The 21,586-nt window shown below is 36.2% G+C and overlaps 2 protein-coding genes across 3 annotated transcripts; both read left to right on the top strand.

Moving 5' to 3' along the window:
* The first annotated feature begins 1,879 nt into the window (after positions 1-1,879).
* On the top strand, positions 1,880-9,199 carry LOC110794546 (DNA-(apurinic or apyrimidinic site) endonuclease). Its single transcript, XM_021999525.2, has 9 exons — positions 1,880-2,327; positions 3,473-3,565; positions 4,032-4,176; positions 5,397-5,598; positions 6,707-6,785; positions 7,005-7,066; positions 7,909-7,995; positions 8,126-8,229; positions 8,833-9,199. The coding sequence occupies exons 1-9, from the start codon at positions 2,094-2,096 to the stop codon at positions 8,916-8,918; spliced, it is 1,092 nt and encodes a 363-aa protein (XP_021855217.1). The 5' UTR covers positions 1,880-2,093; the 3' UTR covers positions 8,919-9,199.
* A 3,222-nt stretch (positions 9,200-12,421) lies between these two features.
* LOC110794545 (lysine-specific demethylase JMJ705) lies at positions 12,422-21,488 on the top strand. 2 transcript variants are annotated; one of them, XM_021999523.2, is made up of 7 exons: positions 12,422-13,597; positions 15,261-15,339; positions 15,470-15,537; positions 15,628-15,778; positions 16,033-16,667; positions 17,458-18,177; positions 19,408-21,488. In XM_021999523.2, exons 1-7 carry the CDS (start codon positions 12,733-12,735, stop codon positions 21,183-21,185), a joined length of 4,296 nt encoding a protein of 1,431 aa, XP_021855215.2. In that variant the 5' UTR covers positions 12,422-12,732; the 3' UTR covers positions 21,186-21,488. The 2 variants fall into 2 exon arrangements, with proteins under 2 accessions (XP_021855215.2, XP_056683821.1); XM_056827843.1 differs by lacking the exon at positions 12,422-13,597 and adding an exon at positions 14,438-14,512.
* Positions 21,489-21,586: the final 98 nt, after the last annotated feature.

Raw genomic sequence — 21,586 nt, 5'->3', positions numbered from 1 at the left:
ACAACATAGAGCCACCAATTTTTGGTGCCCCAAAATTTGAAAATCTCACATGATATAGTTTTTTGTGCAGTTAAAAAACACAATATCAATATATCTCAATTGGTTTTGCGTGGAAGGCTAATGGAAGATAAGTGAGTCCCACAAGTCCTGGGTTCGAAACCTTGTGTTGGCTCCATTTATTAAATTTTAAACTTTTTATAACCTTCCAATCTATATACTACGTACACTATCCTTCTTTGTACTTTGTATTTAATCTATTTTGAATTGTAATTCTACATTTAAAACATTATATTATATATTTTTATACCATTGAAAATTGGATAATTTAGAAGACTAAGACGCACAAAATATTTTAGATAGCATTTGGTTATACACTGAGAACATTTTATCTGCTTTTACGAAATTGATATTGTATGCTTTTATATCATTAAAAAGTGGATAATATAGACTTTAGACTTGTAAAATGCACAACTTATTTTAGATAACATTTTGTTAGTAAGTAGTATTTTTTTGTGAAGGGAATAATGTATTTTTATGGTGGATAATCTAGACAGCAGGCTTGTGATGCATATATATTGTCTAGATATTTTACAAAGTATATGTATGATTAATATGTACGAATTTTTATTTTTATACTTAGCACATGGGCACCAAAATGTTCAAGACGACTCTGCTTGAGGCTTAGCTCGTAGCTCCATTTGCATTATTCTTTATGGGCTTCAACACTAACCTAACCGATTGAGTAATCCAATTATAAAAGTGAAGAAAAGCATAAATTCTTATGCCACAATTAGTAGGGCAGCCGTGCGATCGATATAAATATAAATTTATATTAAATTTGGTAAACAATATTCATCAAAATAAAGCTTATAGAAAACTCTCGTAATTAAAATTAACGATGGATAAACTTGTTATTGCTCATTCAATGTCTTGTTTATTATTAAAACAATTAAAACTACCGAGGGTACATAGATAAAATTATTGTCATTCTCATTCATCACTTATGCCAATCATTAGGTTATCCCATCCATCAATCCATCATGCACTTCGATAGTAATACCGACTGAATACTCGCCTAGTTGCCTCATCACACAACCTCATTACCTAATCACTCAACACCTATCTACACCATTTAATTTATTAGTTGGATGATTTTGATGCGGTGCGGAGCGTGCACACCTTTACCCGTCTAAAATTCTCATCCCCATCCCTTGAATCCACGATATGAACGATATCCACCCCTCCCAATCCCTGTCTCGAAAGGTACAAAATAAAATGCATTCCCCCTCCACCACCCCCCGTGTATCAACACCCGCCACAACCCCACCCCACCCCTAGACTAAGTTTTTTTTGGTTGGTAGGTGAGTTTTGAATTTTAAAACTCAGAGTCTTTGAAAATTGGTTTTTCTAATTAGAATAATTGAGTAAATAAACAAAATAGTATAATATGTAAGTTAGTACTCCCTCCATTCCTTTTTGATCTTCCTGTTTCTATAAATGTCGTTTCTATTTGCTCTTCCTATTTCTATTTATGGACATTACTTTTTACCATAAATTTCCCCACCATCCCTTATTTAATTCATTCACATTTCCCATTCACCCACCCAACCCCACTTTTATGATTTTTTTATTACTTTTATAAAATATCTTCTCTCTCCTTCATTTCTTTATTACTTTTATTTATTTATTTATTATTTTCTCTTACACCCAATCATTACTCTTACACCCAATCATTACAAAATTTAATTTTTTTATTTTCCACTCCGAACACCAAATAGGAAGATCATTTAGGAATGGAGAGAGTAGTATTTTTGATATAGACGTGGAATGACAAAATGCTATATAAACCTTATATCCGCCTTGTTGATTTCATTACTTTTATTCGGTGTAAATCGTATACCCTTTTAAATTATAGAGTTTAGTGCTCAATAGGCTTTGCTAAACTCTAATCATCAAGCATGACAAAAGAATTTTGCCCTAAAATTGAAAAATTCAAGCCCCATGGAAAATAATCGCAAAAAAGAAAATTTTTATATTTTGAGTGAAGTTTAGCAACAGTGCAACTGGAAGCACCAAAAACTCAAAGAGAGAGAATGAAGCGATTTTTCCAACCAATACAGAAAGATGGTTCCTCCAAGAAGCCTGCACTCTCAACCCAAGCAGAAAACGAAGAAGATGAGAGAGAATCTGGGGATGACGGCCATGGAAAAGAGCCTTCAAAGTTCTTGACATGGAATGCTAACAGTTTACTCCTTCGTGCCAAAAACAATTGGCCTGAATTCTCAAAGCTTGTTGCTACTCTTGATCCCGATATCATCGCTATACAGGTGATTCAAACTTCTCTTCTTTAATCTATGGCGTACTTCATCATCTGGGTGTTTGATTATTTTGCTTAATTTTGTGTTTTTAGTTAACGAGTTTTGATTTTGTGGGGTTTTAGTATGTGGGCAGCTGAGTTTTGGGGTTAATTTTGATTTTGTTTGGGTAAATTCTGATATAATTGAATACATTGTCTTTTTTGTTCCCATTTTATTATCTGGACATTTGATTAATTTGACAAGTTTTATGTTTTAGTTTATTGGTTTTTTATTATTTTCTTTTGTGGGTTTTTAGAATATGGGCAGCTGAATTTTGGGTAAACTTTGATTTAGTTTGTGTTAATGACGATGATGAATTGATGATATAGTTGAATGCATTATGCTTTGTCTTTTCAATGTTGCAGCAAAGTGGCAATTCTCCGAACTATTACTTGATTTTGCTAAGATTTTCTTTTGGTTAGTTTGTTTTGGGAGATTTTTGCATGTTAGTAGCTATTTTATGTTGTGTAATGACGCTTTGGTGGTCTGGTTTGTTTGATTTTGCGTTGCAAAGGGGTGATTCAGAGCATTCTAAGTTTTAGTCGGAGTGGAAACGACGCATTTGTTGTTCCTGTTCACATGATAATAATATAAAGGATGATTTCAATAGTTTGATTTAACTCTAATCTAACGTATCCTTATGAGTAATATTGCCAAAAAAAGGGGGGAAAATGTTTTTTCCTCGAATATGAACAATGATATACTTTTAGGGATGAAACCCTCGGAGTCACTTTTGTTCCCTGAATAATTTGTTGAGTTCCTCAAAGACTTGATATTTTATTTACCGATAGAAAGATGGAATGCCACGTTTAAGAAAAATCGAGCTAGATAGGGTTTAAGGGACCAATATCTTCGATTCTTTTGCCATTTGATATTGCATTTTTATCTTTTGTTAGAGTTACGTTACCCCAATGCCTGAGGATCCTGCGAGTCCTGCCTACGGTGAGTTCCGGGGGGGGGGGGGGCGTGGGGGTGGGGGTGGGGGTTGGTTCAAACTTACACAACTTCGCCTGTGAAAAGTCACAATTGCAAAGAAGGTTTTGTAGTATTCTTCAAATTCAAATGCTTAGATTACTTTTACATAGAAAATGTTACAAATAGCTCATTCATGGTAGGAAGTAAGGATGCCTGCTGCTGGTTCCAAGGGCGCATCTAAGAACCAAGGAGAGCTAAAGGATGACACAAATGCTTCACGTGATGAAAAGAAGGTAAAAGCTTCCCTTCACAGCTGCTTAATCACGTGTTCAATGATGTAACTGTGTTTATTGATAGTTAAGTTTGGTTATTGCGAAGTCATCAACCATCTTAGCTCTCACTGACAACGCTGCTGTTATTTTTGGTGTAAGGCTAAATGGCTGACATGTTAGTTAACTAACCCTCAGTAAAAATAAATGAAAGGTTAATTTGTTCTCTATCCGATGGCTCCACATAATTCTTTACTTTACTTTACTTATCTTAAAGACTTTTTCCTTATCAATTTGCTAAGTGTTACCTAATTAACATTTGGTGGATTAGGTTCTGAGAATAAACAATAGAGTATACTATCCAGTGAAACTTAGCTATTATATTTTGACGCACCCAATTTAACAATGATCTATATCAGGGACTGAAGATGGTTAGTTTTTCTTTTTTCTTTTTCTTAGTCTCTCAATGCTCTCTTGACAAATCATCCAGGTGTTGATGCGTGCCCTCTCAAGTGCTCCATTTGGAAACTATCGTGTGTGGTGGTCTCTTTCAGATTCCAAGTATGCTGGGACTGCATTGCTTGTGAAGAAATGCTTCAAGCCAAAGAAGATCTCCTTTTCTCTGGATCCTGCAGGTTTTCTCGAAATCCTGATTTTTGCCTTCCCTCGATGTCTTTTCTTATACTATTATTTCCTTCTATGATGTTTCTGCTATCAACTTTTTTATACTTTTTTTTTTCCGGACAATGGTGTCAGCACAATAGATTTCTTCTCATTGGTATGCATTTTTTGACTTTTTGGCCGTCAATTTCATCATGCATGGGTCTGTAGATTTGGCTGAAAAGAAAAAGGTGATTTTTAGTCTGCTCAGTTTGGGGTTGCGCTCACATGGCTTCACCTTAAAAGTGTTTGGGTCTCACATGGCTTCACCTTAAGAGGAGTTGGTTTGGTGATTAAGCGAGTTTCTGATAAGAATTTTCAACAAGTGGGTTGGTTAATATGGTTGAGGATTTTAATTCGTGTCTACAAAGAGCATGAAATGCTTAACTTATAGGCATTGATGCTGACTTTTTCTTTTTCTTGTTGTTTTTCTCTGTTCATGGTAGTATTTCATGCTCTCGTAGAGCATCTTCTTTAGCTGTCTTATTTTTTCTGATCTCTATGAGATTATATTATATCCTCTGTTGAAGATGGTCTGATGATAATTTTTTCTGATCAATTTAAACTTGGATTTTCTATGTTGAACCCAAAACTCTTACTAGATTAACCCTTATTAGTAGGTTTTTAAGACTTACACTATGTGGGATATTTTAAGCTCATTCTTGTTGAAGTTGTAAAATTCTGAATTTCAAGGTATGTTGGACTGTTAATGACTGTAATCAACTGTACTTCAATTTGCATGAGTACCTTGCATCCCCAAACCTTTGTAGTCGACGGTCTTTTTTAATGAGTTACAAAAGCATCGTGGAAAGTTTCTCTTTTGGGGCTTTATATCCTTTCCTAAATTCTTTGGGCATGCAGGTTGACATTCTTATTTTGCACTTATTTCTTATGCTATTCAAAGTATGTGATTAATGTGGACATTGCCGGATAGTATAGCAGGGGATGTTTATCCAGCTAATCTTGTAATATGAGACTTGTATGCTTTTTGCAAGTTTGTATTGAAAAGGTGTGCTTAGTTTGCTCATCTATGTTCTATGATAAACTGATTTTGTAATGGAACTCTTATGGTTCAAACTTGAAAGGTGTTCATAACTCAGTAAACTAGATTCATCAGTGATTATATTTCTGCCCTTATCGTGATGGGATCCAATGCATTGATGTCAGAATGTTGTTTCTTTTATGTTATCTGTAGCGAAGAAGCATGAACCTGATGGTCGCTTGATATTGGCTGAATTTGAGTCATTGCGCTTTATAAATACATATGTGCCTAACAATGGCTGGAAGGAGGAGGAATCCTCATTTATAAGGAGAAGAAAATGGGATAAGAAGATGCTGGAGCTTATCTTGCAGTTATCTGATAAACCACTTATCTGGTGTGGTGATTTGAATGTGAGGTAGTTGCTTAACTAAACAGTTCATGTATATTCGTGCTTAGTCAGCTGTTTATTGGGTTGTTTCATGCCATAAATAAAACCCGAACGCTTAAAAAATCCGTTGGACAAGCGGATTCACATCTCTTACAACCAACACAATCCTCTGTTTCGGAGGGAGGGGAATATCTAACTAATTAGTAATTGTGGAAAAGAAAAGCGGAATCTTTATTTTTTATTTTGTCATCTCTAACTTTTCACCGGTAAATAACTTAACGTCCCGTTTGATAGGTGGTAATTATTGGCGGTAGTAGGAGCGAATTAAGTGTAATTTGGCAAGGAAAGTATCATTCTTACGTGTCCATGGTAATGCCATTCCATCCCGGATGTTTTCTTCATAAATTTCCACTACCACCCAATATTACCCCTCAAGTGTTTGTGAACTATCATTACTATGGACATTGGCATAGGAATTTCCTTAAATTTTTGCATACAAATTCCTTCCCATCACCCCCTTTAATTACCACCTACCAAATAGCCATTATTAATCCCTTTTCATGAATGGATGTGATATGCCTTTCTTCAACCTTCTTAAGTTTTTATTCTTTGAGGGACTTGGACCATAGTTGTGGAAAGATTACGTATTGAATTATTAATTATCTTTGTGAAAACCAATTTGAATGTTCTGTCCTAGCTTTTCATTTTGTTGCTAGTTTATAAGAAACCACTCTGGCACTCCTGGTTCCTGGAATCAAACAAGTTAATCACATACTCAAGAGCGTATATCTGTAGCATGAGGCTTTCTTCTTTGTTGAATTGTTTTAGCAGAAAGTGATGATCTGATGGAATTGGTAGTCAACTGGTCAATTGTATAAATTTGGAACTTCGGAAAGACCTGCAATTTAAACGTGCTATGCCAAACATAGTGCTCTCTCCTTTTTGGAGTCTCTGAACTCATAATCATATCCTTACCTTTATGCCATACCATTACTCAAGTGCCTTTTAGGCGTCCAGTATGGAAGGGTAGAGGGGTGTGTCAGAACTAGGCACCTGCCAACCTTATCAATGCGATTGCAATGAAACTTTTCCCACAAAATTTATTTTTCATACTGACTACCATGATTTTCTGCAGCCATGAAGACATTGATGTAAGTCATCCGGAATTCTTTGCTACAGCGAAAATGAACGGTTATATTCCTCCAAATAAAGAGGTGACCATACACTTTTAAGGTTTAAAGCACACAGCTGTGTGCCTGTGGCATTTTGCAGTTACATACACTTGTTCCAGATGGCTTTAAGTTTCTTCCTCGCTTTTTTCTTGTACCAAAAGGATGATAACTAGACTAGACTACCAGATTCTATTCTTCTTTTGGAATGCTTCAACTGCATTCGAGTGTGGCTAACTTGGTTTTCATCTTGCTTGTTGGCAGGATTGTGGGCAGCCTGGGTTCACTATGTCTGAAAGGAAACGTTTTGGTACTATGTTGAGAGAGTAAGCTGTGTGTTTGGATTCATATCCATCGATCTTTTGAGTTTGATGTCGAATTATGCTTGTTATCTGTTATATATTACCTACTACTCCCTCTATCCTATTTGTTTGCCCAATAGGCAAAATGTGCTTTATTAAGGCTTGGGCCAAAATTTTTGCAAGGAGACGGGGATAACATTGTCTTTTTTTTAACTACTATGAGTGTATGCAAGTGTGGTAAATGGTGGGGACCTACTACTACATAAGGAAATGGGGCCAATCTTTAAGGGACAAACTAAAATAGAATATGGGGCAAACAAATAGGGTCAGAGGAAGTGCCGAAATGGAAAATGAGAGAATTGTCAGATTTAGAAGTCTTCCCGTATAATCATATGCAATATCATTTGCAGAAAAAGTTGGTAGTCTAAACTCCCGGTCCATTAACCAGTTTCTTGATAGGACAAATTCCTGGGCAATATCATTTGTAGAATTGGTTAAATTCCATTCTTGACCTGTCAAAGTAGTTCTCAAGTGCTTTCTAGATGTTGTGTGGTGATGTATCTCTTAAAAATCCTAGGAAGTGGCCATTGTTGATTATTTTAAACGTCTCTTGACTGAACAAATTGGACTGTGGAACCATGTAAAGGTGGCAGAGCCCAAAATCAATGTTGCCTTTTGCTAATAATGTGATTGATGTTTTCGACTTGTTATGTCATAAGTTTTGAAGATTGGCTGTCAGTATCTCATCGTATAATGCTTTAACCAAGCTACTTTTTAGCTGCTAGATTCTCAGAATGTGTTCTCAGTGTTTTGAGGTAATGTATTTGATCAAAGTTGTATTTTGATGCATATTTATCGTGTTTTAGGGGGAAACTAATAGATGCATATAGATTTCTACACAAGGAGAAGGACATGGAGTGTGGCTTCTCATGGTCTGGAAACCCAGTTGGAAAGTAAGAAACCCTGGTCTTTTAAGGCTTCAACTGGTTTTAAATACTGGTTGCATTCAATATATTGTCGTACACATCACAGATTGGCTGTTGCTTTTATAGCTTTTGAGTAGATGTCGATGAATCATTGCAGGTATCGAGGTAAAAGGATGAGGATAGATTACTTTTTAGTGTCCGAAAAGCTCAAGGACCGAATAGTCTCCTGCAAAATGCACGGACATGGCATTGAGTTGGAAGGTACGATATATCCCATACTCTCATTTTAATCAGGAAAAATTAACATGAATAATCAAAGCTGTTGAACATCTTTTACAATCCTAGTTTTAAAATAACATCCCAACTTTGAAGATCAAATTTTCATAACAATCCCAGGATTTTATTTCTCAAAGTAGTCCTGGAAAAGTCTTCAAAATGTAAGTGCCTCTGATTACTTGGATTATCAGGAGAATTCAAATCCTAAAATTGATATAGTTCGAAGTTCATCCTAAATGGTGCTTTTATTCATATCAATATTTCCTTTCTTTAGTACTCCCTCTTTAAGGTATGTGTAACTTCTACAAAAAAAATGCATTTTGAGAAAGTTACTAGAAAGATAACAAGCAAGATAAAAATTTTGTTACGTGCAACTAGGTTTTAGGACTTATTTTTGGTTTGATGGTCCGAAGGAGGTACATACCGCACCTTTTGTTATACTCTTTGCAACCAGACGTCCTCAGACCGTAGAAAACAAGAGTAGGAACAAAGAAGGGTAGACAAAAATGATATTTTTGCCAAGATAGAAGATGTAAAAGAAAATGTGTAAAGTTATGACTCCAACTTATATGTTTACTGTATTTTCAGGTTTCTGCGGAAGCGACCATTGCCCGGTGTCTCTCGAGCTTGCACCAAGTTCACCTGATGTAAAACCAAATGAGGCTTCTAATTGACTTTTCGAAGTACATATTCCTTATTTGATGCAGATTGAGAAGTGCTTCTAACATATTGGTCCACAAATGTGTAATTGATTTACCCATCAACTTCGTACTACTATTGACTCGAAAGTAGATTCAAAGATTTTCCATCATATATGGAACCCAAAGTGATGTCTACTCCAGTGTTTGCATTAGTACTGAATGTGTTGTGAAATAGGCCAAATAGCTCTCTAATTTTAACAAAAAAAATAATCTATTGCTTACCAATTTTTTTGATGCAATGCCTTTTAACTCTTCTTTTTTTGCACCTATATCCCGTTTTCCTTTTGGCTTTCTTATGTATGGGTGTGTTCTCTTCGCTTTAACAAATAAATTTTAGGTACACTAAGTTTAAATAAGTATCAATTAGGTTTATGCTTGTCCTATTTATCTTATTCGTACAATTTAGGGTGTATTGTACTTTATGTTTGTGTGAGGTAAAATACTTGAATTGATAATCTAGTTAATAGCATGAGTTAACTTTTGTTGGAGTGAGGCAAATATATCCACTTTTTGATGTAATAGTAATATAGTTTGCTCAATGTAGAACTGGTGATCAATTGGCCTGGTTCGTTGGCCCGATTCAGCCCAACATGAATATGCAAGTCTGGTTTGCTCTGAGATTTGATCACCTTCGGCTTAGGTAGTGTTCTCTTCACCTGGATTTCAATTATCTTATTGACCATTATCTTATTTGAACTTATTGGCTTTTGTCTTATCTTATTGACCATTATCTTATCTTATTGAAACTTATAGAATGACCTTATGTAATATTTACCTCACCTTATCTTATCTTATCTTATTGGCCCTGAACTTATCTTATCTTATTGACCATGAACTTATCTTATCTGAATTTATTGGCCCTTATTTTAACTTATCTTATTAGATCTGAAATAAGTGAAAATAACGTGAAGAGAACAGAGCCTTAATGTTTTCAGCTTACGATAATAATATGTTTTGAATTGTATTTCTATTATCTCCGGCGGATTAGAGTTATATTTTAGTTGTTTCAAATCATGTAAAAAAAAGTAACCAATTGTGTAAATTTAAGTCAAGTCAATAGTCTAATCGAGTTTTGGGTTTTGATACCGTTGACTAGGCATAGGTTGTAAAAATATTAATCAAGAGTTTATTTTTTTATTATTATGTCAGGCTTCAATTTAATTTTTCTATAAATATGGGGTCATATTAGGGGTCGAGTAAAATTTGGAAAAGCATTTGGGTTAGGCATTAGGTTATAATCCTCAATTCTAAGGGGGCGGTTGGTTGGGAGTATTAAGGAAAGGGAAAGGGAATCAACACCTGTCATTCCCTTTGTTGTTGTTTGTTTGTCCATTTCAATCATTCCCTTTACCCCTCTTATTCCCCAACTTCCCTCTACCATGATTCCCCCCCTCCCCCCAAGGTATCATTCTTACCCCAAACTTTTTGATTTCATTTCCAACCCATGTCCTACATGTGCGATATTAACAACAGAATAAAAGTCTTAAACCATTATTCATTTAAACTTATTTAAAATGATAAATGTAAACATTTTTTTAAAGTGGTAAATGTAAATGTGTATAGTGAATACTCACTAATAAATTGAGTTTTTTTTATTTTTATTTTTTTAAAATAAAAATAAAAATCGGGTTTAAGAAAGAAAAAGTTGCTATTAAGACAATAAAACAAGGAGAGAAGGAATATCACATCTACACTAGTGTGTAATGTACATAATTCCTTTTTGTTATTAAAAAATCGACTCAAACCTTACTATAAAATCAAATTATGCTCGTCACTTCGTTAATGAACTCCTGGCTACCAATTTTCAAACAAATTATATGAAAACATCATACTTTAATTTCACGAGTAAAATATCAAAGAAATCCAAATTAATAAATAGCAATAATTGATCAATCACTTTACGAACATGAAAAAAGAACGTTTAAAATTTGTTCTAAAATATACATAATAATTTTTTTTTACTTGTAATCAATAAAAAAGTTCAATAAATAAATTCAGAGTTTTATAATCCTAGGATAATATGTTTACTCACTCAAATACTTCGTATACTTTAATGGATTTTTATTTTGTTGGATTTTTTTTTTTTGGAAAATGTAATAGAAATCTAAAAAGTATCGAATACAAATTAAGTACCCTAGTTGACACCCACAAGGCCAAAACTCGTTGGCTTGATTTGGTCCAACACGAAAAACATGCTAATAGGTTTGCTATGAGATTTGATCACCTCTAGCTCAATGTCGTAGGGTTACATTAATAACATGTTTGAATTGAATTCCTATCATCTCGGCGAATTATAGCTATGTTTTAGTTGATTTGAACCATGTAAAAAAAGCGACCAATTGTGTGAATTTAAGTCAAGTTAATAGTCTAATCAAGTTTTGGATTTTGATAGTTTTTAGAGTTTAATTTTTTTAATCATGTTAGCTTTAGTTTAACTATTTGTAGAAATACGGGGTCATATATATTAGGGGTCTGAGTAAAATTTGGGGAAATATTTAGGTTAGGCATTAGGTTATAATCATCAACTCTAAACTTTTTGATTTGATTCTCAACCCATGTGCGATATTAACAACAGAACAAAAATCTTGAACTATTATTGATGTAAACTTATTCGATAAATGTATTTTTTTTCTTCTTAAAGTGATAAATATAAACTTATATAGGTTCACTCTGCATCTACCAGGTCATCTAAAAATTGGGTTTAAGAAAGGAAAAGTTGCCATTAAGGCATTAAGCCAATAGAGCAATGAGAGAAAGTATATGACAACTATACTAGCTAGCGTGCAGAGGCGGAGACAGAGGGGCAGCCGCCCCCCAACAATTTTTTTTAAAGTAACTTATATATAGTAAAATAAAAATACTAAAATACATCAATAAATGTTATTTGCACGATGGTTATTTTTAGTTTAATAATTCATGTGACTCTTTGGTCAAGGGTTCGAATCCTTATACAGTTATACCATTACCTTTCTTTTTAGCTTCATTTTTCCCCCTCACCCCCTTGCCCCCTTCCCAACGTTAAATTCCTAGCTCAATAGTGTGTATATCATTATTCGTTTCTACTTTATGTTATTTTTTAAAAAATGACTCAAACCTTACTATAAAACCAAATAGTACTTCGTCAACTGAACACCTACCAATTATCAAACAAACTATATAAAAACATCAAACATATTTTAATCTCACGAGTAAAATATCAAAGAAATCCAATTTAATACGGAGTAAGAATAAATAATTTATCAATCACTCATGCATGTAAAGGACTTTAAAATTTTTTCTTAAAAAACACAATATAAAATTTATTTATCATTAAACAAATTCAGAGTATTATCTTAGGAAAATATTTAATTTGTACTCACCCAAATATAATTTAAAATGGGAATTATTTTTGTTGGATTTTTTTTCTTTCGGAAATGTAATAAAATCTAAAAAGTGTTAAATACAAAGTTCCTTGTTGACCCCCACAAGGCCACAAGCAACTCGAATAAAACCTCCCACTCACTCATCCACTCTTTACATTTCCATCCCCTGTTTTTTCTTCCCTTTCTTTTTTCTCTCTCCTCATTCTCCATTCTATCTCTCTCCTCTGTTAAAATATACTCGTAAAACAGAGCCAAAAATTAGGGAAAACTAACTTCATAAAAACCCATCTACTAATCAAATCTCTAAATGAAGAACAATTCCCAAATCTGATCACTACCTTCTTTTTTTTCTCTCTCTTCAATGGAAGATACCCATTAATCAATTTCATTTTTTTGCAAAAAAGTTTCTAATAAAATAAAAATTAATGGGTTCGTCTTCAATTGTTACAGCAGAGCATTCAAGTCCAGAAGTATTTCCATGGCTGAAAACCCTACCTGTTGCTCCAGAATACCACCCTACAATTCAAGAATTTCAAGATCCAATTGCGTACATTTTTAAGATTGAAAAGGAGGCTTCTAAATTTGGTATTTGCAAAATAGTCCCTCCTGTTCCTCCCCAATCGAAAAAATCAGTAATTTCTAACCTAAATCAATCTTTGTTGAATTCCTCGAAAAACCCTAGTAATCCACAACCGACATTTACTACTAGGCAGCAGCAAGTAGGGTTTTGCCCCAGGAAACAACGACCCATTCAGAAGTCAGTGTGGCAGAGTGGTGAGTGTTATACTCTTCAGCAGTTTGAAGCAAAGGCAAAAGCTTTTGAGAAGAATTACTTGAAAAATCGTGCTAAGAAGGCGGTATCACCACTCGAGGTTGAGACCCTTTACTGGAAGGCAAATGGGGATAGACCCTTTTCAGTGGAGTATGCAAATGATATGCCCGGGTCGGGTTTTATGCCGATGAAAGAGAGGAAGAGAACAGGGGAGATTGTTGCTGGGGCTGCTGCAAATGTTGGGGAAACTGCTTGGAATATGAGGGGAGTTGCAAGGGAAAATGGGTCTTTGTTGAGGTTTATGAAGGAAGAGATTCCTGGGGTTACTTCTCCTATGGTGTATGTTGCTATGATGTTTAGTTGGTTTGCTTGGCATGTTGAGGATCATGATTTGCATAGCTTGAATTACTTACATTTAGGGGCTGGCAAGACTTGGTATGGTGTTCCTAAGGACGCTGCCTCGGCTTTCGAAGAGGTCATCAGGGTTTATGGTTTTGGTGAAGAGATTAACCCTCTTGGTGAGTGGATTGACTTTATTTTTATTTTTTATCACCTGTTTTTCGTATGATGTTAATTGTGGGTTTGTATCTTTATCTGTGAGTTATTATTGTTTGTGCTATCTCTTTTGTTGGAAAATTGTCATGGTTGTTAGTCTAGGATTTTGATGATGGGAGCATGAGCTTGTTTGGTATTCTACCCTGTTTCCTCTGTCTTTGTTTCACATAATTGTTTTGAAATTTTATACTAGTGGCTGAATGGTGATCATAAAATGTTTGTTGCAAGAGGGTTTGCAAGCTTGTTAGAACTATTTTGTTTCAGGGTTTACTGGTTTTGCACCTTATCGTTGGCGTTGCTATATTTGGAAGGATATGATGGTAGAGTTTCCGCGTGGGTGACTTTGAAATTTGATTAAGGATTTTGATGGAGTTGTTGCTAATGCAGAGATGTGCATTGTGTGTAGAAGTATCTGGTAGGAGGCCATGATTGATGTAACTTGTGTGGTTCTTCAGTTGGCACTATCCGTGTTCAAACTTCTATGTACAGATTTTAAGGTCTTTTCTGGTTATCTGTGGTAATCCTAGCCTTCATTTCTTCAGAATTAGGATAGTGCCTCAAGGCATCAGTCCACCAGTAGTAGGTCATATTTGTTGACACATCTTGTGTAGTGCACATCTAGACATTATCCCCCTTATAAGATCTTCCAGATAGAGTTTCTTCTTGCAATATGATTAGCAATGCCATTAGTTGGTAATTGAATGATTTTGGGAAACACAGTAAGTTGCAGTTCTGCATTGAGATTTTTTTTATCACCTGATGGTCCCGATGCATGAGATTGGATGTCAATGCAGGAGGCAGGCGATGTTCTACCTGACAACAACTACAACATTGACCTTGTACGGATCTTGCCAATGGAGATCTTGGGAGATCTAGATGTATGTACCTTACTACTAGTTAGCCATAGTTGGTAGATATAATGCAACTAAAAGACATGTAGGAATTATGTTGGTAACCAATTGTGCAGTGGGAAAGATGCCCTGTGCTAGAAAAATCCTCTAACTGTTCTGACATATATTGCCTCCTCTGTCTTGCTTTAAATCCCTACTTTAGGTAAGTCTCATAACAGGAATCAACCTTGAGTAACTATTGGTTGAGAAAACTGTACAGAAGTTGTGTTGGAAGGTTCTTCTATAACTAAACATGGATGGCCTATCACTGAAACAATAAATTTAAAGTGGACCCACGGTGTGTATGTTTTTCCACATGTACACTATTTGTTTCAGAGGAGAATCAACTCTAATTTAGGCCATTGAAGTTGCACCAATAGGTAGAATTTATTTTCGGCGGTAGTTGATTATATTTTCCATTCCTGTGTTTTAAGCCGAAAGTATTCTGGACTCCAAGTCTTCTTTTAAAAACAATATCTATATCCATGTTTTTTCTCTTCCATGTTATGCAACCGTGTATTCTTCAGGTATTACTTATTATATGAAAGAGATGAGTTTTATGCTTAATTATTTATTGAGGGGGATGGTTTAACTGTGCTCAATTTTTTTTTACCCTGCAAGATGTTAGTCTTGCTTTCGCCTTTTGCACCAATTATGGATTCTTTTATGGTGGAGAAGGAAAATTGAATTACTTGGTTGAAGTAAAGGCCTGATTTGTTTTTTTCTTATGCAATAGTTACCTTCGCCCAACTTGGTGAGAAAACTACAGTGATGTCCCCTGAAGTGCTTATTAATGCAGGGGTGCCCTGTTGCAGGTGATTAACACTTTCAAATCTATTACAATTGTCTAGTTGCTAGGCCAACAATTTCTTAAATTGGAGGTTTTGCTTTTGAGAGTGCCTGAATATAATTAGTTGTATGTATATTTCTTTTGCTCCTGATCAGGTTAGTGCAAAATGCAGGGGAGTTTGTTGTCACGTTTCCAAGGGCTTACCATTCCGGCTTCAGTCATGGTGAACTATCTTTTGTATCCTGTTCGTTTTTCGCTCTACATATCACCATTGAGTGTGTAGTTGATTTAAATTGAAATTTTTGTGGGCTAGGGTTTAACTGTGGAGAAGCATCTAATATCGCCACTCCTGAATGGCTGAGGTTTGCAAAAGATGCTGCAATTCGTAGAGCCTCAATAAACTATCCACCAATGGTTTCTCATTTCCAGTTGCTATATGATCTTGCATTAGCAATTTGTTCAAGGTGCATGTTCTCTCTCTTGATAGACTTTCTGTTCAACTATGCTGCCAGTGCCATGCGCTTCTTTCCATGAATAGATGTAAATGATGGGGTAATTACAATGAATGTTTACAGTTTACAGTCTTCATTTTCATTTCCCATTCTGCATGTCCGATATTTCTGTTCTCATCACACAAAGTTGTCTCTTAGTCATGAGATATTTTTAACAATCTTCGGCAGTTCTCAGTCTGATTATTTCCACCTTTTATTGATGTTAGGGCGTCGATTGGGAACAGTGCTGAACCTCGAAGTTCTCGCCTAAAAGATAAGAAGAAGGGTGAAGGTGAAATGCTGGTTAAACAAATGTTTGTACAAGATGTAATACAAAATAATGAGCTTCTTTACACTCTTGGACAAGGATCTGAAGTTGTACTCCTCCCTCACAATTCTTCTGAAATATTTGTTTGGTCTAATTTGCGTGTCGGGTCCAAGTATAAAGTAAAACCTGGGTTGCCTTTTAGCTTATATAGTTCAGAAGAAGCTATTAAAGCTTCTGATGACATTATGTTAGCTAGAGATGACAGGAAACAGAAAGCTTTTTCTTCTGTCAAAACGAAGTCTGGTGGTTGTATGTCCACTACACCACATGAGATCCAACACTCAGAAACCGAAAAGGGAGGAGGTGCAGCTGGGGATGGATTTTCAGACCGTGGACTGTTTTCTTGTGTCAAGTGTGGGATTTGGACTTTTGCTTGTGTTGCCATTGTTCAACCTACTGAATCAGCTGCACAGTACCTGATGTCAGCAGATTGTAACTCCTTTAATGATTGGATCGCTGGTTCTGGAGTATCGAGTCATGGGATGGATCCTATTGACGGAGAAGCAAATATTTCAGACCCAAATTCTTTTTCAGGTAGATATGTTTTGGCAGGATAAATGTCCATTGTTTTCTGTCTAATTTTGCACTAGTCAATTTTTTCTTCCTTAATTGTTGCTGGCTTGCTCTCTCTATTGTAGGTCAGTGATTAGAATTCTTTATCACTATAGCAGAAGAAGCATTCATAAAGAGAATACATGAAATATATCTAAATTAGGATATTGATCAAAATAACATCTTATTTTACTTTTTACAAGTATATCTCAACTTACTAAGTACTAACAGTAACCGGTTTAGCCTTTACAGGTAGGGGAAAATAGGAAATTGTTGGTTGTTCAGTTCCTCAATTTACAGATAAGAATAATCTGGGTAAAACTTAAAGTAGTATCTGCCTTATCTTGTATGGGTTTTAGTTCTGGTCAGATAACATTATCAAATGAAATATTATGATTCAAGTTAGTTCCTTGGCCAATAGTGGAGTCATGGACCATGGTATTCCTATTATTGACTTCCATCTCCAGTTCTCTCAATTTATAAGACCCACCTTCTGTTTCCTGTTATCATATCAGTTAAAGGGCTTAAAGTAGACTCAATAATTCATTGCTTTCATAGCGGTATAATATTTTCCTGGTTAGGGATTATGATTTACTCTTTATGGTGATAGGAGGTGAATATGTACCTGTATCTGTTCCAACTGTGTGTCTGTCTCTTCCTCTAGTCTCTATGTATAGAAAATGAGAGAGGAGGATCCTTGAGTATGCCATGGAGGTACATTCTTTTATTTTATCTAGGAAACATGTTGACTTAGATGTTCCTTGAATTGCAGGGTCCATGGAAAAGCATCCTCCTGATGGCGCGTATGATATCCCTGTCCATTCTACTGATTACCATGCTCAAAGCATAAGTAACACCTCAAAGTTGAAGTCAAATACTGCTGAGATTGTAGAAGTTGGTTCACATACTGAGACTAAGAGAGAATCATCTGCTCTTGGCCTATTGGCTATGACATATGGAAATTCTTCAGACTCCGATGAAGATGATGTTCAACCCAATTCTCCTGTTATTTCTGAGGATAATTTGTCTGGAGATGGTTCATGGGGTGCTAGATTTCACCAAGATGATTCCGCCTCACCCGTTTTTGAGCAAGGCTATGATAGTGGTGCAGAAAGGGGTCCAAGCCAAATTTCTTCGAGATCTGAATGTGAGGATGAGGATTCATCCCAAAGGTCTGATTTCTATGAACACTGTGGCCACAGAAGGGTTAATGGAGATGATAATGAATATGATTCTCACAACTGCTCTGCCAAATTCACGGAGGAAGATATCTTGACTTCCGAGCAAAATTATTCTCCTATCGCCGATGAACACGATACTGCAAAAATCAGTTGTGCTATTGACCCAGTGGGCAAGCCAAATCTTTCTTTTGCTCATAGATGTGATGAAGATTCTTCAAGGATGCATGTTTTCTGTCTTGAGCATGCTGTTGAGGTTGAAAAACAACTCCGACCAATCGGTGGGGTGCATATCTTACTCCTTTGTCATCCAGGTGTGTGGATTTTTATATGTTGAATCATAGTTTTTTTTTAAGAACTATATATTGCAATTGTTAGTGAGGTAAGGTTCCTTACATGAGTTACATATGAAACCCCCTCACCCTGGCCAAGGCTGGAACCTTGTCAGATTTAGAGTTGTAACGGTTGTTAGTTAGAATAAGGATGGTCTTTGCTCTCGATTAGCTTATCTATCTCAGAGTCTACTGGGGGCTAGTATGAGTAGTATCTAAAGGGAGGGAATTACATGACTACATCTAGCTCATGTTAGCTCAAAGGCCTAGCACCTGACCATCCTACCACTTCCTCACACTACTAGGAGGAACTGAGGAAGCGGCCCTCAGAAACTGGGTCATTGTGGTGGAAGACAACCAATATTGTGCAGCTTGACTTGTTTTTAACTTTTGACTACTAAGCATGAGGTTATTTAAACTAATCGTTTTTATGGAACTTATGATGTTGAACCATTTTACTAAATAATACTGTAGAAACAACAATGCTTAATTTGGAAAGGTTGTTTGATCGACAGCTCTTGATTAAGTAGACAGTTGCAGGCCTATTTTGTTGTTGTTGTTGTGGGTGTGTGAGTTCATCTTGCTTAAATAGGTGATTTTTCCTTTTGAACCCAAAGGCTCTGGTTTCTAGGGAGCCAGGGCCTCTACTTTGTCATCTGCACTCATTGGCGACACATGCAGATTACTTGCCCGAACACTTTTCGTAGTTATTGACAGAACTGGGAAACGGGAAGAGGCTCCTGCAGTGTGGATCATTAATATTTTACTGCAGAGTTTGTGTGGGCCTTCATTAAAATGATAGACGCAGAATTGTATGTACTTTTTGGTGTTTTTTTCCAATATTATAGTATGTTTTTGGTCACATTTTTGGTTAAGTCGAAGTAAAATATGTCAGTATATGTTTTGAGTTTGACTTGACATATTATACTTTTGAGGCAGCATATGTAACAAGTTCGTATTTGCATAGCCTTAACTATGACCTATGGGAGAGTCAATGTAAATGTTTTTGTTGTATAGGTTGTGCACCTCAACAGACACTTATCTGTGAGGTTGCTGCAATATATGACATGTAGCATAGCCGTATATGAACTAGAAAAATCCACTGCTAAAAGCCTTGAACCCCTTCCTCCAAATCTCACTTGTCACATTTATATGTTTGTTTGATTTCATTATCCTTGCGGCTTCTCAATGTATTCGTCCTGCATTTTTCAGACTATCCGAATGTTGAAGTTGAAGCGAAGAAGGCAGCAGAAGAGTTGGAAATGGATTATGGCTGGAAAGATATTGCTTTCTCGATGGCCACCAAAGAGGATGAGGAGCGAATTCATATGGCCTTGCAAAGTGAGGAGTCCACACCAAAGAATGGGGATTGGGCTGTAAAACTCGGCATCAATCTGTTTTATAGTGCCATCCTCAGCCGTTCACCTCTCTACAATAAGCAGATGCCCTACAACTCTATCATATACAATGCTTTTGGCTGCACTTCTCCATCAAAATCCTCTCCGGAAGAAGCCAAGGTTCGTGGCAAAGGGTTTGGCAGGCAGAAAAAATTGGTGATGGCTGGTAAATGGTGCGGTAAAGTTTGGATGTCAAATCAGGTTCATCCTTTGTTATTACATAGAGATCCCGATGAAGAAGAAAGAAATTTCAATGCTTGTATGAAATCGGATGAGAAAGTCGGGAGAAAATCAGAAACTAGTCATAAAGCTCAAACCACCTACACGAATCGAAAGGTTGGGAAGAAGAGAAGATCAATGCCAGAGAGTACGAAAGTCAAGAAAATGAAATTTGAAGCCACAGAATTTGCAGATACTGATCCAGAAGATTCAGTAGATGATAAACCAGAGGTTGAAACTAGAAGAAGTGTCAGAAAATCAAAGACACAGTGTAGGTCTATCAAGAGAGTAAAACATCAAGAAGAAGAAGAAATTCTAGATGGTATGTCAGAGGATTCACAAGATGAGATAAAATCTTTGAAAAGTGGTAGAGTCTTGAAGTTAGGAACTAAACAAATTCTGAAAACAAAAGGTCGTCGAAGTGCTGCGGCCATTCTCAGTTATTCTGATGATGATTCATTGGATGATAGATCTCATCAACATGGATTGAGAAGCTGTAATAGAAAGCTGAAATCAACTAGAATGGTTAGATCTCAACCAAAAGAGATTGTGGATAGTGAGTCTGAAGGTTCACCGTCTAACGAATCTGAAATAGAGGAGCATCAGAGAAGAAATATAAGGAGTCCAGGCTCGTCTCAGAGGCGGGTCCCAGTTCATAGACAATTTGAGTCAGTCACTGATGATGATGATGATGAGATGGCTGGTGGGCCAAGCACTCGTCTGAGGAAAAGAATTTCGAGGCCTATTCAGGAGAGGAAAGAAATTAAACCGACAGTGAAGAGGCAAGTACAGAAACCGAAAGGAAAGAAAGCAGCTCCATTGACGAAGAATATTATTCCTGCAAGAAAAGGTCCGAAGATGAGGCTTCCGGTATCAAGAGGTCCAGCAATGAAGGGTCCAGCAAGGAAGAATGCATCTCTGAATTCTGGTGATGCAAATGAGTACGATGAAGAAGAAGAAGAAGAAGAAGAAGAAGAACAAGAACAACAAGAAGAAGTTGAAGAAGAGGAGGCATCTGAATTTACCTGTGACATTGAGGGGTGCAGCATGAGTTTAGGATCAAAGCAAGAACTTGCGTTGCATAAACGAAACATATGCCCGGTTAAAGGATGTGGTAAAAAGTTCTTCTCACACAAGTATCTGGTGCAGCATCGGCGTGTTCACATGGATGATCGGCCGTTGAAGTGTCCTTGGAAGGGATGTCGAATGACTTTCAAGTGGGCATGGGCTCGCACTGAACATATTCGTGTTCACACTGGGGCCCGCCCATACGTCTGTAATGAACCGGGCTGTGGACAAACGTTCAGATTTGTGTCAGATTTCAGTCGTCATAAACGCAAGACGGGTCATGCAGCAAAGAAGGCTAGGAAGTAATATATATGTAGGAGGTGGTAAATGGTAATGGTATGTAAACAGTAATTCAACATTGCTTCTTCTTGTCAAGGAATTAGTAACAAATTGATTGAACTTAGGTTTTAGTTTAATTTATAGTTATAGGGTTTCCCCTTTTATCTGAGCTTTGATAAAAGTTGTTGAAGATTGTCAGGGGGGTGGGGAGGGTCTTCATTGGACCCATTCTTTCAGTTCAATCAAGAAATTCCTTGAAGAACAATTATCTTACTACTTAACTAGTATGTGTTATATACAGTCATATGTGCTATGACTTAGCTTGCTCAACTGTTTTTCTTCCCCTTGTGCAAAAAATGGTGTTATTTTTTAATACGGAGTGGATCAATAAACTCGTAAGAGTACGAGAGAGTGAGTTAGTGCTTGTT

This window comes from Spinacia oleracea, chromosome 1 (assembly GCF_020520425.1).
Source record: "Spinacia oleracea cultivar Varoflay chromosome 1, BTI_SOV_V1, whole genome shotgun sequence".
In the NCBI taxonomy this organism is placed as follows: Eukaryota; Viridiplantae; Streptophyta; class Magnoliopsida; order Caryophyllales; family Amaranthaceae; genus Spinacia; species Spinacia oleracea.
This window is presented reverse-complemented; position numbering and strand designations above follow the sequence as displayed.